Below are 13,045 nucleotides of genomic sequence, written 5' to 3' on the forward strand. Positions count from 1 at the left end.
AAGAGGTTGCACATATTAAAATTCGAACAACACGTAAGGATTTATGAAAATCCTAAGCCTTTCAAGCTAAAAAGAGAAATAAAAGGTTTGGAAATGTACTTAGTTGAAGTAAGAAGTTACTCAAAACTAATATTTCCTAATATGCTAGGACTTGTGAGAAGTGCTAGGCTAATCATCTTGACAAATTGTTGCAAGACTCTGCAAAACATTTACCTAGTGCATTATGAGTGGGTGGAGTACTTGATCAGTGCAAGTTATATCATTCACTGCAAATTCATTGGTTATGTGATAATCGACAGGGAAGTTCTTTCAAGATAAAGAACCCATACCAAGGTTGGGAACCTATATGTGTACTTGGTAAGGTTCATGCTATGAAAGATAACATGAACGTAAAGGAAAATGCGATTATAAGAAGTTTGAACACATGGACACATGGTATGTTAAACTTCTATTGCAATCAACAAGTGTTGACACACTTACGATATGCATCACAAGGTTGTAATATGGTATTGACTACCCGAATGTGATGTCGACATTTGTCGTTTGAGTTATTATTAACTCACCTTATACTTTGTTAAATCCAAACGGATTGTAGAGACAATTGAACCCCGTTAAAGTGAACACGGATTAGCATTGTATTCGCCCATAGTTACTTACATGAGGTGACGTCTCGAAGTGACTAGAATGTGATGCGATTGATGGCAAGTTCAAGTGCCATAGAGTCATATGAGAATGACTAGTCGATCACATAGGCAGACTGTTAGGAACACTTTGTCGGGCCTTATGACCGCTTATAGAGTTCTGGCAAATTCATATAGCCTGGTCGTGGCGAGAGCTACTATAGTATTCTAATGAGTCGATTCTTTTGACTAAAGATTGTTCACCTAAGATGGCACAGTTTCAGATTAACTTTGATTTGTGTTACTACGACCTTCGTAAATGGGGTCAAATGGGCATAGTTTGGGTTATGATGGCTGTGGCTAGTCGAAGGGAATGAGTGCGATAGGAATTGTCCACCCTAGTTAGGGTTATAACAATATCTCAGGGTCACTCGAGGAGTAATGAATTGGAAATGCGTGGCCACGCTCGGAAGATATCTATGGTAGATAAATCCAGTCAATCAGTTATTCTCCAGATCGAGGAAACCACTCTCGATATGATCACTTGCAAGTACGACCTGAAAGACACCTTGCATTGAGTGGGAGATAGTAATAGGACAAGAGAATTGGTGACGCACACTTGTCGAGGACAAGTGGGAGATTGTTGGAATATGTGTCCTCCGACAATAATGCGATCACAACTGTTGATCATGATGATCACATGTTTAAGTCTCATTTTAAAGAATACAATTGGGAAGTAATATTTGACTGTCAACTGGTCCACACATATCGGTAATGATTGGCTGACTAGAGTTTGGCATTACTGTCGTGAGACGGTGGTGACCAGTTGATCCCCTTAAGTCATACCTAAAGGGTAACACTCTTAATTGATCATTTAATTGATCGTATGACGATACGCGTTAATTAAATTATTTAAAATTGACGGACGATTTTGGAAGTAATATTTACGTGTCCCATTGTAATTTGATTAAATAAGATACGGTCTAAGTAATCGAATTGTTTTATTGCTTAGATGAAATTATTGTTTAAGAAAACAATTACATTTGAATGAATAAATTATTATAAATACAAGATGTTGTTATTTATAATTGGTAAATTATTTTGGTACAAGTAATTATGAATTACTAAGTCGATTTTTGTATATGATGTATTTTATTAATGCGTTAATTTTTAATATGTTAAAAATACATAACAAATTTATGTGACATATGACATGTGGCATGTGACAAATTGACAATTTGACAAAGATAAAATGGAGTCCATTTTATCTATAATAACCGAAATAATGGGGAGGATTAGAAAAATATTATGTAAATTATGTGAGTGGTAAGCATAATCATTTCTTCCTAATACTAGCCATGCAACCCTACTTGCTCTTGTGAAGACAACCTTGTGCATGCATTGGCCATCTTCCTTCCCCCCTTCCACCCGGTTTTAAGAGGAGAAAATCATGGGTTTTTCTCCTTAATTTTTACCTAATATACACTACCAAAACAATTAGTGTATTATTTCATTCTATTCATCTAAAATAAGAGTTTTTTAGAGAGATAAAAATCCTTCCTTTTCTCCCTTCTCTTAGCCGAAAATACTAAGAGATCAAATAATATTTTTGGTCAATTTTATACAAATTAATATTGTTCTAGTAATAATAATATTAATTTTATTAAGTTGTTACTTTGGGTATAAAACCTTGGGAGGGATTCTCTACTTGAATCCTTGTTCATCCACTTAAGGAAGCTCAAGAACAAGTGAGTAGGAGAACTCACTTGTGCCCATATAATCCGAAATCTTCAATGTAAGATGATGATTTCTTCTTTAATTATTTTATTGTTTGCATGCATAAGATCATCTTTTAATTTTATGACTAAATTAAAATTAAAACATATATGAATATGTTGAGTAAAGAGATATAGATTTCTAACACATACACCAAAGAAATTATGGTGCATATAAAATGGGTAGGAATGACAATCAACCACATCCAACTAACTGACTTGCTAGTATGGAATAGTAAACAGAAAAGCAGCAGAAAATGGAGGCATGCGTGGACTACACGTTGCATTGCAACAATAGTTTACCTAATCTGGACATAAAGGAACAAAAGAGTCTTTGAAAATAAAGAACAAGCTCAAGTTTGGTACAAGATATTAAAGTTACAGCTAGTGCTATTTTACTAAGTAGATTTTCAGAAAATGTACATGAAGGAATAGTAGAGGCTTTAAACTCCTAATTTTAGGAGATAGAAAGAAATGTTGTATATTAGATATACATTTGTAAGAAACCCCATGTATTTCTTTTTTGAATATATGGAAAATGCCTTCTCTTGCTAAAAAAAAAACTAGTCATTACTTTTTCAAATAAATGAATTGAAATCCTTAATTGAAAAATGTGTACCTTAATTTTTCCAATCTAAATTTGTAGGATTTATTTTTCATTTAATTAATTGATGGACAAAAGGGAGAAGAGAGAATATGAGTTGAAAAAAAAAAGGGAGATACCACTCAAAATTGCGTAAATGAAAGAATAAAATACTCACATGAAAATGACCATATTTTATCGTGATTTTGGGCCTTAGTCCAAATCATGTACTCTAGAGGCAAAACATGAGTTCCTATCAAATTTTATCCTTAGATCTAAAGATAATATATAACTTCTCATTCGTTAAGCCACTAGCGTTTATTGAATAAGTACTAAAAAACATTATATCTTCTAAGAAATATTATTCATTAGTATATACATTAATTTAAAATTTAAAACATTTTAAAAGAATCTAAAATAAAACTATATTTATTATTAAAAGAACTTGTTGAGGACTAATCATTTTTCGATACTTTACTCTATACATCACTATTCACCGGAAAAAAAATTATAGAATGTTTTCAAGACGAAAGCTAATTTATTGGAAAAAAAATTGTGCTTATAGTACCAAAAACGTACATCCGTCATTACATATAAAAAGGTGCTATTAAGACTCGGTATCTGGGGTCCTAAAACACAAATATTATCCTACAACCAGTTGTATAGTAGCATTGTACAACCGCCTCAAAGTTGTTGAGCACTTACACAAAATTGTTGAGCTATTTATGAAGTTATTGAGCTATTTTATGAAGTTATTGAGCTTAATAATTATTCTGTTAAGCTCAATAACTTTGTATCATAACTCGATAATTTTGATAGTAGAGCTCGATAACTTTATAACAAAACTCAACTACATTAAATAAGTTGTATATACAACTAGTTGTATAATACATTAACTTGTCCTAAAATGTCCATTTTGAATTTGTTTTCCATTTATGTCCTTTGACTTTTTATTTTTTGAGTGTAAAAACTAGAAGAAATATTGGTAATCGTGTTTTCACCATGGATTTCCGCTTTCTTCTCTTATTAATTTCTTTTTTCTCTTACAAACCATTTTATCTCTCATACTATTTTTGGGTTTTGAAGATTTTCGTGATCTTTGGTTTTGCTTTGGAAAATGCAGATGGTTAAGACTTTGAAGATGTTGATGTAATCCAGGTAAAATGGATGAAAATTTCTGTGCATTATGTTACAAAATGCATCTTAATTTTATATTATATGTTTATGAAATTTATTTTCTACATGTTTATTGTTTTAGCTTGTGTTTTGTGGATAATTTTGAATTATTGCATGTTGTCTTTTTACAATCAATAATGTATGTGTCTGATTGTTCTGATTACTGTCGTCTTAAATAGTCTAACATGCACATTCAGTCTCATGCGCCAAGATTAATACACCATCACCTTTTCTACGTAAAAAAAAATGGTATGCTAATAAGCTATTCTTAGATTCATATCAATTAACACTATTGTACAATCAATCAATTTATTTACCATCCATGTCCTTGTAACTAACAAAAGTAAGATTTCGTACTTTCCGACGTCACCGTAGTCGAATTTCCACTGTATTGATTCGTTTCATGTTGTTTAGTCACCATAGATGAATGTCGCCGTTAACTCGTAAATTGTAATATACCTTAATAAACTTTAATCAAGTCTAAGCCTCCCTAAACTCTAGTTCTATAATGCGGATCTAGAATAAATACAAAACAAAACTACGATTTGAATTCACGACCGTTATCTTAGGTGCGCATTAGGTAAACCCGAAAAATACATGATCACTTGAAAACCATGTAAAAACAATTAGCCATCCGCATAGGTAGTGTAACATGCTCTGATTTAGAAAGTCATAGTTTTGGCCTATTTGCATAGGTTTTGACCAGTAGCAACCAATATCAGAATTTTTTTTATTCTTTTACCCTTAGTGATAGTTTTCATTTTTTTTTTTTGCATTGTTCAGATGCTGCCATTAAGTTTTGTCGGATTGCCGATAGAAATGCCAAAGCGCCGGTGGAGGGAGTTAGTGGAGGCATTATATGAGAGTCATTTTGATCCAAGAAAAGATGAACAGCTGAAGCAGTCTAAATTAGGTGAAAAATCTTTCTTTATCAGAAAAATTACAAATTTGTGCTCAATACTAGAATTTATATACTATATTGGAGTTAGTCCACTCATCGAAATCTATGCGAACAAGAAAACTTCATGAGTTAAAAACAACGTTCGGTAATATCCACTCGTTAATAGGGTCAAAGTTAAGTAGCATAGCACAGAATGCAAATTAACACAAATAAACCATAGGGATTGCTAAATGCAGTAGTTAATTCGCTTGTAAAATAATCATAATCATATGGGATTTCAACCATCTTACATTTGCCCTATTGTTACTCCTTCCTCGGCTTTGAATATATTGCGTATAGGTGCCAGTGTTCTGTTAACATAAAATTTGTCCCTATTACTCCCAACACACCAAATAAATACAAATGTTTTACTATTATTGGCGTGCGTAATAGTCACAATCTTAATTATATAGTAGTTTAAATTGTTTGATAAAAAAAATTAACGGTTACTATACTAATATAGCGGTATGCTGGTATGATGTATATATTGATGTAGGAGTATGAATTTCGTGAATAGTGCAATTATGTTCCTTTTGATTTTGGTGTTGCCTTTATAAAACGTTAATTAAGAAAAATTATTAACTTCGGAAAATTTGATCTTCATTTCATTTCAGATATTGAAAATAAATTGCCAAAAATCATCAAGCTAGTCAGAGAACGGCGCCAGAAAAGCAAAAACAGAAATGCAGAGGCAAATGCAAGGAAAGAATCAGAACTAATTGAGTTGATTGAGGATTTCCACAAACAATACCAATTTGTTTATGACCTTTATGATAATCTCAGAGATCAACTTTCCGAAACTATTAATAGTAATAAAGAAGAAGAGGGATACTTTACTGCTACGTCTAGCTCAGACTCGGAATCTGACTCCGAAAATGATGTGAATACTGCAGATGCCCACATGAAGGGAGGGCCACACAAGAAAGAGTTTGCAAAATTAACTCAGGAACAAGAATCCATACACTTTGACCGCATGGAAAAAATGAAGAAAGTGCAAGAAAATAGTAAAACGGTGGGAAAGTTAGAAGAAAAATCGAGAGCATTGCAAGAGCAACTAAAAATTAGGGAACAAGAACTGTTAAGATTTGCTCAAATGCATAAGTTACGTCAGGAGGAAGCTTCAGGTTTGATGAAGGAATTAGAGTTGGAGCTCTCTTCGTTTAATATCAAATTGAATGCAATGAGCAAGGAGAAACGACCCATGGAAGTGAAAATGGAAAATAAAGGACTACAAGCTCGAGTTGATAGCCTTGAAAAGAACGCGAAAAAGATGGATGAAGATTTTTGTCCGCTTGTTAATGGGGAAGATACAATCGAGGGTGGTTTTCTGTCAGAGGTGTCTAAAATCAAGGAGTTGGTGGTACAAGTCAACCAGCTGAAACAAAATGTGGATTACCTGAATATGAAGAAAGTTGATTCTATTGCTTCTACTTCTCATGAGAACTTATTAGATCAAGTAAACAAAATGAAGGATGATTTGGGGACCTTGCGCAAGAAGAACAGCGACTTGGAGTGGAGGATGAAGAAGAAATCTCGAGAAAACTCAGATCTCTTGTCACAGATAGACAGCTGTAAGAGAGAACTTCAAAGCAAGGCACATATGATGCAAAAGGAGAAGGAAGATGCACAGGTGAGCATAAGTCATAAGGTCTTCGGAAACCATAAAATGTACTCTCTCCATTATTATTTATATGTCATTCTAGTACATTTATACAATATAGTTAAAAGTCTACCTAAAACATTAAATTTTATTCCACGTGGCATTTTTAAAATTAATTTGTTTAGATTATTTGATTAGTGACAATACAACATTAACGATAATTCGTACTAAAAAAACATACAATGAATGTTAATTGAATTAAAGTCTTAAAAAGAAGTAATCTTAATTCCCAATAATGGTCATGATTTAATCCATTTAACAAGTTTGAGAAGATACTCAAAGTCTCAAATATGGTTGTATTACTGTGATCACCAAAATGTTGATGCGACACCAATTATCATCACGCACTACTCACTAGTATGAATCGATGTACAACAACGTACTATAAATACAAAATGTCTTAAAAACATAAATTTAAATGGCACATGTGGTTTCTCACGGGCACAAAACTAGTTTCACACATATTAAGAAATGATTTAAGGGTAATTATATCATTAGTTAAGCATTTAATTAGATCTTTGGAAAGTTTAAAATGGTGTAAATCAACCATTTGCCTGGGATGACATTTAAGAACCATTAATAATGCATAGGAAAATGCAAAACGATATATAAAAATTAAATTTCTCATTTATTTAAAATGATATATAAAGACTGGCGGAGGGAGTAACTTTTTATGTATTTTGTCTGATTTCGGTTTTGAAAAAAATTGAAATTTTAAAAATATATAATCTAGTATGTAATGCAAAGAAATCTTATAATTTTTTTTCTTGGTTCATCATTGCAGGTAAGGTTGAAAAACTTAGAATCCGAAGTGCAAAATGTGAGCACCCAAAGAAATGAAGTAGAGAGGCAACTGTTGACAAAGGATCAAGAAAGTGTTGAACTAAAACATGAATTAGAAAAACTTCAAGAAAAGGCGATCAGACTAGAAAAGATGTTGAAAGAGAGAGAAGATCAATTGTACGCATTACAAAAGAAATTTGACAGTGGAGAGGATGACGATAAACCAATACAAATGGTTTCTATGATATCACAAATTAATAACCTTGATCATGATCTTGGATCGAAGAATGAATTCGAAAAGCAGCTAAAGATGAAAAATCAAGAAATCATCAAGCTCACTTCAGAGAGGGAGTTCCTTCAGAGAAGGGTTATGGAGCTTGAGAATAAACTCCAAGATAGAGGTGATGAGTTGTCTAAGCTTAGGAATGATATGTCCACTCAGATAGCGGCGTTAACAAGGCAAGTAATTCAGCTGCAGGAAGAAACGGACATGAAAAAGAAGCTTGAAGATCAAACAAGTTGTCAAGAAAAGGAGATTAGACAGTTAGTTGATGAAAAAGAAAGCTTACAAGCAAAGATTTTGGAATTGGAAATAACATTGACAGAAAAGGAAGACGAAATTGCGTCATTACAAAGAAGAGTTCAAATAGGAGAGAATGAAGCATCTGCTAGAGTTTATGGATTAACATCGCAAATAAATTATTTTCAAGAGGTGTTGTCAGCTGAAAGAAAGAAATCCCTTGAAAAATTGACCCATATGGAAAATCAAAACAGTGAGCTGACAAGTAAATTATCAAACCAACAAGCCATCCTCAAACAGCAAGAAGATAGTATTAACAAGTTGCACGAGGATTGTAAATTGGTTAAAGGTAGATTCCTTCAGTGCATGAGATAGAAAAATGGATGAGGTGGCACACGAGTTTAGGAAAAACTTTGAAGATAAGTTTCGTATGTTGAGCCAGAGAATAAGAGTGGCGGAACAACTTCATGCTGAAGATAAAGATAACTTGAAGAAGATAAAAAAGCGCTGCGAGGAAGTACATCCCGGTATTGAAAGAAAACTTAAAGACTTAATGTCATCAAGCAAAGCTGATTTTTTGAAACTCTCACAAGCTCTAGATGAAATGATGAAAGGAATGGAACATTTCATCAATGACTTTGACAGTAAAGAAGGGCGTTTCTTGCAGAGGTTATCTAGTGTTTCTGACGATGTTCAAGTTGCAAAGAATTGGGTTAGATGGACAATGGATGAGATGAAGCCATGGAAGAATGAGCCTTCAGGTTCACCATTTGCGCCCATTGACGAGAGGGAGAGGGAACAAGAAAAAGTCATGAAAGAGAAGGTAAAGAGGTTGGAGGTGAAGGTGAACAAGGAAAAAAGTGAAAAGTTGAGGCTCATGAGAGGGATGTATGACTGCCAGAGAAAGATTGTGGATTTAGAGAGAACAATTGCGGAGAAGGATGAAGGGTTGTCAAGGCTAAGTAAGGAGAAGGTAGAGGCCATAAGACAACTTTGTATCTGGATTGAATATCATCAAAGCCGCTTCGATCAATTCAAGGAGATGATGTTAGCAAAAAAGACCAAAAATCGAGGAAGATCATGAGAATTTCATGTATTAGTTCAATTCGAGCAAAGATCCTCTCCATTTCCTAAAAAGAAATGGAGAGTCCATTTTCTTTGAACGATCCAGATTGCATCCTTGCAAGATCAAACAGTTTTAGATTTATGGACAAAAATAAGAGTTAATAGAGTTTGGAGGAAAAATATTATTAAATGAAATGGAGAGGATCCATTCCATTAATTCTTATATGAACAGTTTCACGATAAAATTTTCATAAGACCTCTCACATAATGAGTAGTAATTTTTTTCCATCTTATTTTTTTTCCTTATTGTTAGTTAGTTAGTTTATAGTGTGATATGCTCTGTCTCACATCATCTTAATGTATGTGGTATAGTTTTTTTGCATACTTAAATGGGGATATTTAGTTTACGAGTATAGATTTCTTATAATGAATCATTTTACGATGTGACGAGCAGAAAGTATCTCTCTCTCTCTCTCTCTCTCTCTATATATATATATATATATATATATATATATATATATATATATATATATATATATATATATATATATATATATATGACTCTTTATCTTGAATGAATTTATCCTTTTTATATAAATGTTGTTGCTGTTAGTATGAATTCGGGTATCATGTGAATCATTATGAACGGTAAAGACCGAATGAAAGCGTACCTTGTTGACTCATGATTGAGGTGTAGGATTTTATCTTCCTTTGAAACACACCTTATTTTCTCAGAGATGATGGCAATCCAGAGAACCAGTATAAACGTTTCTATGTATCATTGTTGTTGTGTGTTCAAAGGGGAGTGAACGATTGTGTTGATTCGTCTTCAATACTTCGTATCTACCCTCATCAATACAGAGCATTTATCAGTTTTAATTGATTTCCATGACCCTTTAATAAATACATACACTCTTTAACCGATACAACTTTATTGATCACTTTTTTTTTTCTTTTTTTTTTTTTTTAAGAAAAACACCTGAAGGCTGACTTCGTATTGAAGGTAATGAATCGAAGCATACATCATCACTTGCCGTCGGAGGTAATGAATTCGACCACACACATTTACCAGTAAATCTAGGCTCAACATGGCAAGGGCATGCGTCACACTAGTATTAATCCTACTAGTGAAATACCAAATAACTAAATTAAAGACTTGCAAAGGAACAAAATGTCATCTAAAATTTGATTAAAAACGCTTCTACCACGCTGCATCTTCTTCAATGCGTCCACAACTTGAAGGCAATCGCTTTCCAGAATAACATTTGCATGACCTTTATGCTTAGCTTCTAGTAGACCCTCGTACACAGCAACCGGCTTCAGCAAAACGAGGCTCCCACACTTGCGTTCTACCACATGACAACCCTTACAACACTTGTCCATCATCATCTCTACATACCACTTCGAAACTCACTCCCTCACCCTCCTAAATCCCACCATCAACATTAACCTTCACAAAGCCTTCTGTTGCAATTTTCCACCCCTCACTCCCCTTTTCCTCCGTCCTCCGTATATCACCCCTTCTTCCCTACCGCCTCGCTACCCACCCACCCTATTTTGTTTCCTCCAGCACATCATGGACTCACTGAATCACCCTCAACGGATCATGCATCATCGATTCGAAAATAGTTTTGTTATGATGCTCCCACATCGCCTCACACTCCACCATAAAGGTCCATGCTCAGCCACCCCCATCTTCCTCCAACAGGCTTCAACCCAGTCTCTCACACCCCCACCATTCCCTTCATTCACATCCCAATCCAGCCCCAACCCTTCCTAGACCCGACAAGCAACCCAACAATTTTTAATAAATGACGACTCGACTCAAAATTTAAATTACAAAAAGGACAGAGAGAAGATCGACTCACCTCCCATTCGAGTAACAATATTTGTTCTTATCGCCAAAGCTTCATTGCACAATTGCCAGAAGAAGAGCTTTACTCAGGGACAAACCAGAGCTTTCCAGAACCTACTCCATAACCATTTCTTCCTTGCCCAATTCGATATATCACCCATGTCGAGCACCTCCCAGCTAACAACTTATACAATGATCTAACCGTATAATCACCATCCCGCTCAGCCTCCCAATATCACAAGTCAGCCGGTCTATTAGCACTGACACGAATATTCGCAATTCGCTCCGCTTCAAACGGGAGAAACAAATTGCTAAGCATGTCACTCTTCCAGCCACCAGTCTCATCAATAAGGTTAGCCACTTGCAGGTTTTCATACTCAGCAGTACACGGGGAAATCACACGACCTGTTTGCATCCCTAGAATCTAAGCGTCCCTCCAAACTCTCGTTGTCGCACACTCGCACCATAACTTTTATTATGGTTTAACCTCTATAATAGTGCGACACATTTAGTTACATTTGTAGCCCGACCCCAGGGGTAAAGTCTCTCACTAGGCTACACATGTAATTATGCACATATGTGTAACTTTATTCGGCTCCCGAAATACACTATTATCAAAAGGATCTCCCTTAATAACCGCGACCGTTAATCATATCAATATAGGATCAAAGAGGATCTCCTCACATTATCGTAACTAGATCCATAAGTAGTCACATTACTAAATACAATTAAAAGACATATATAATACCCGCCGTATTTAGGGACCATTTTACTGACCTATTCACCAAATGAGAGCCGTAGTAAGGGATACGGGAGAGATTAGTAGATCTATGTAACTCTTTACTCGACCTAGTTGAGGCCACTCGGCCGAGTAGTTAAGATACTCGACCGAGTGTGGCGTACTCGTCCAAGTAAGTCCATACTCGACCGAGTACCTCGTCAGTCTGCATGTTATTATAAAATGCGGAATTAAAAACCCAATTTATTTTCGACGGTTCATTTCTCTTTCTAACCCTAATATCTCTCTATACCAATTATCTCTTATCACCATATACTCTCACTTAGCCTTGACACTAACCCAAAAAGGGACATGGTTTATGCTTGAAGTCATCGAGTCGGGTTATCGCCGTTATTGGCATCGGTATGCGTCTGAAGGTGAGTTTGTGCTTCGTTTTATCTTTCAGTAGATCTTGAATAGTCTAGTAATAGGATATGGTTGCTACTTGTAGGATTCATCACAGAGTCTTGCTTGGCTTGTTTGTTGGATGCACTTTTAATTCATGGAATAACGAAAAGGTAGGGTTTCCCTGCTCAGTTGCCTATTTAATTGATTTGAGATGGATTGTTATGGTATTGGCATGATTAGTATCGTTGTTGGTAATTGTCTTTCTTGGTTGTTGGAATTATTGTTGTTTGTGTATGTTTGCGAGGTGCGTCCTCGGCTGAGTGGAGTCATCATTCGGGAATGGCTTCACGCCCTTGATTTGCCCCTTGTGGTTCCCGCCACAAAGGGGGATGTGCACATTAATGGACATGAGTTGTTGCTCATTGCGATGAGCGGGGCTTAGGTGGGCAAGGTTGCGGTCCCCCACTGACGGTGAAGATTACCTGTTGCGATGGGTAATCTGGCGGGGCTACACACTTAATTGTGTAGTCGGATATTGGATATGATTAGCATTGGAGAATGGTTATACAGTTGGTTGCCTTGGTTGTTTCTTTATGATTAGCATATCTTAATTACTCAGTGAACTGACCCCGTTGTATTTTATAAAACTATGGTGATCCATTTGGGGATGGTGAGCAGTTGGTTTAGCAGGTGTTGCTTGTCACGATGCTTGTGGGACATGGATGGGAATCGAGTCATCACGCTGTCGAAATAGATTCCGCTGTCACTCATGTCTAGTAGTCCTTTCAGTTGTATATGTTGTAATATTTCTCACGTTAGTTTATGTTGTAAAGGATAAAGGATATTTAACGAATGTTCTGTTATTGTTCAATTGATCTACTTACCTCGGGCAACCGAGATGTTAGTATCTTCATATGTTAGGTTGGTCCTTGGTAAAGCACC

General features: G+C 35.2%; 2 protein-coding genes across 2 annotated transcripts; both read left to right on the plus strand.

Moving 5' to 3' along the window:
• Positions 1 to 4,035: 4,035 nt before the first annotated feature.
• On the plus strand, positions 4,036 to 8,532 carry LOC141585805 (uncharacterized). Its single transcript, XM_074406848.1, has 4 exons — positions 4,036 to 4,136; positions 4,938 to 5,067; positions 5,709 to 6,724; positions 7,539 to 8,532. The coding sequence occupies exons 2-4, from the start codon at positions 4,938 to 4,940 to the stop codon at positions 8,430 to 8,432; spliced, it is 2,040 nt and encodes a 679-aa protein (XP_074262949.1). The 5' UTR covers positions 4,036 to 4,136; the 3' UTR covers positions 8,433 to 8,532.
• Positions 8,437 to 9,141, plus strand: LOC141588798 (uncharacterized). The gene has a single exon (XM_074410223.1). It carries the CDS (start codon positions 8,437 to 8,439, stop codon positions 9,139 to 9,141), a length of 705 nt encoding a protein of 234 aa, XP_074266324.1.
• The last annotated feature ends 3,904 nt before the right edge of the window (positions 9,142 to 13,045 follow it).

This window comes from Silene latifolia, chromosome 6 (genome assembly GCF_048544455.1).
Source record: "Silene latifolia isolate original U9 population chromosome 6, ASM4854445v1, whole genome shotgun sequence".
NCBI classification, from domain to species: Eukaryota; Viridiplantae; Streptophyta; class Magnoliopsida; order Caryophyllales; family Caryophyllaceae; genus Silene; species Silene latifolia.

Excerpts from the sequence above, each read along its gene's own strand:
- LOC141585805 (XM_074406848.1), top strand. The coding sequence starts at position 4,938 with ATGCTGCCATTAAGTTTTGTCGGATTGCCGATAGAAATGCCAAAGCGC. Across the intron at positions 5,068-5,708 it reads GCTGAAGCAGTCTAAATTAG|ATATTGAAAATAAATTGCCA; the intron begins GTGAAAAATCTT and ends ATTTCATTTCAG. Across the intron at positions 6,725-7,538 it reads AGGAGAAGGAAGATGCACAG|GTAAGGTTGAAAAACTTAGA; the intron begins GTGAGCATAAGT and ends TCATCATTGCAG.
- LOC141588798 (XM_074410223.1), top strand. The coding sequence starts at position 8,437 with ATGGATGAGGTGGCACACGAGTTTAGGAAAAACTTTGAAGATAAGTTT.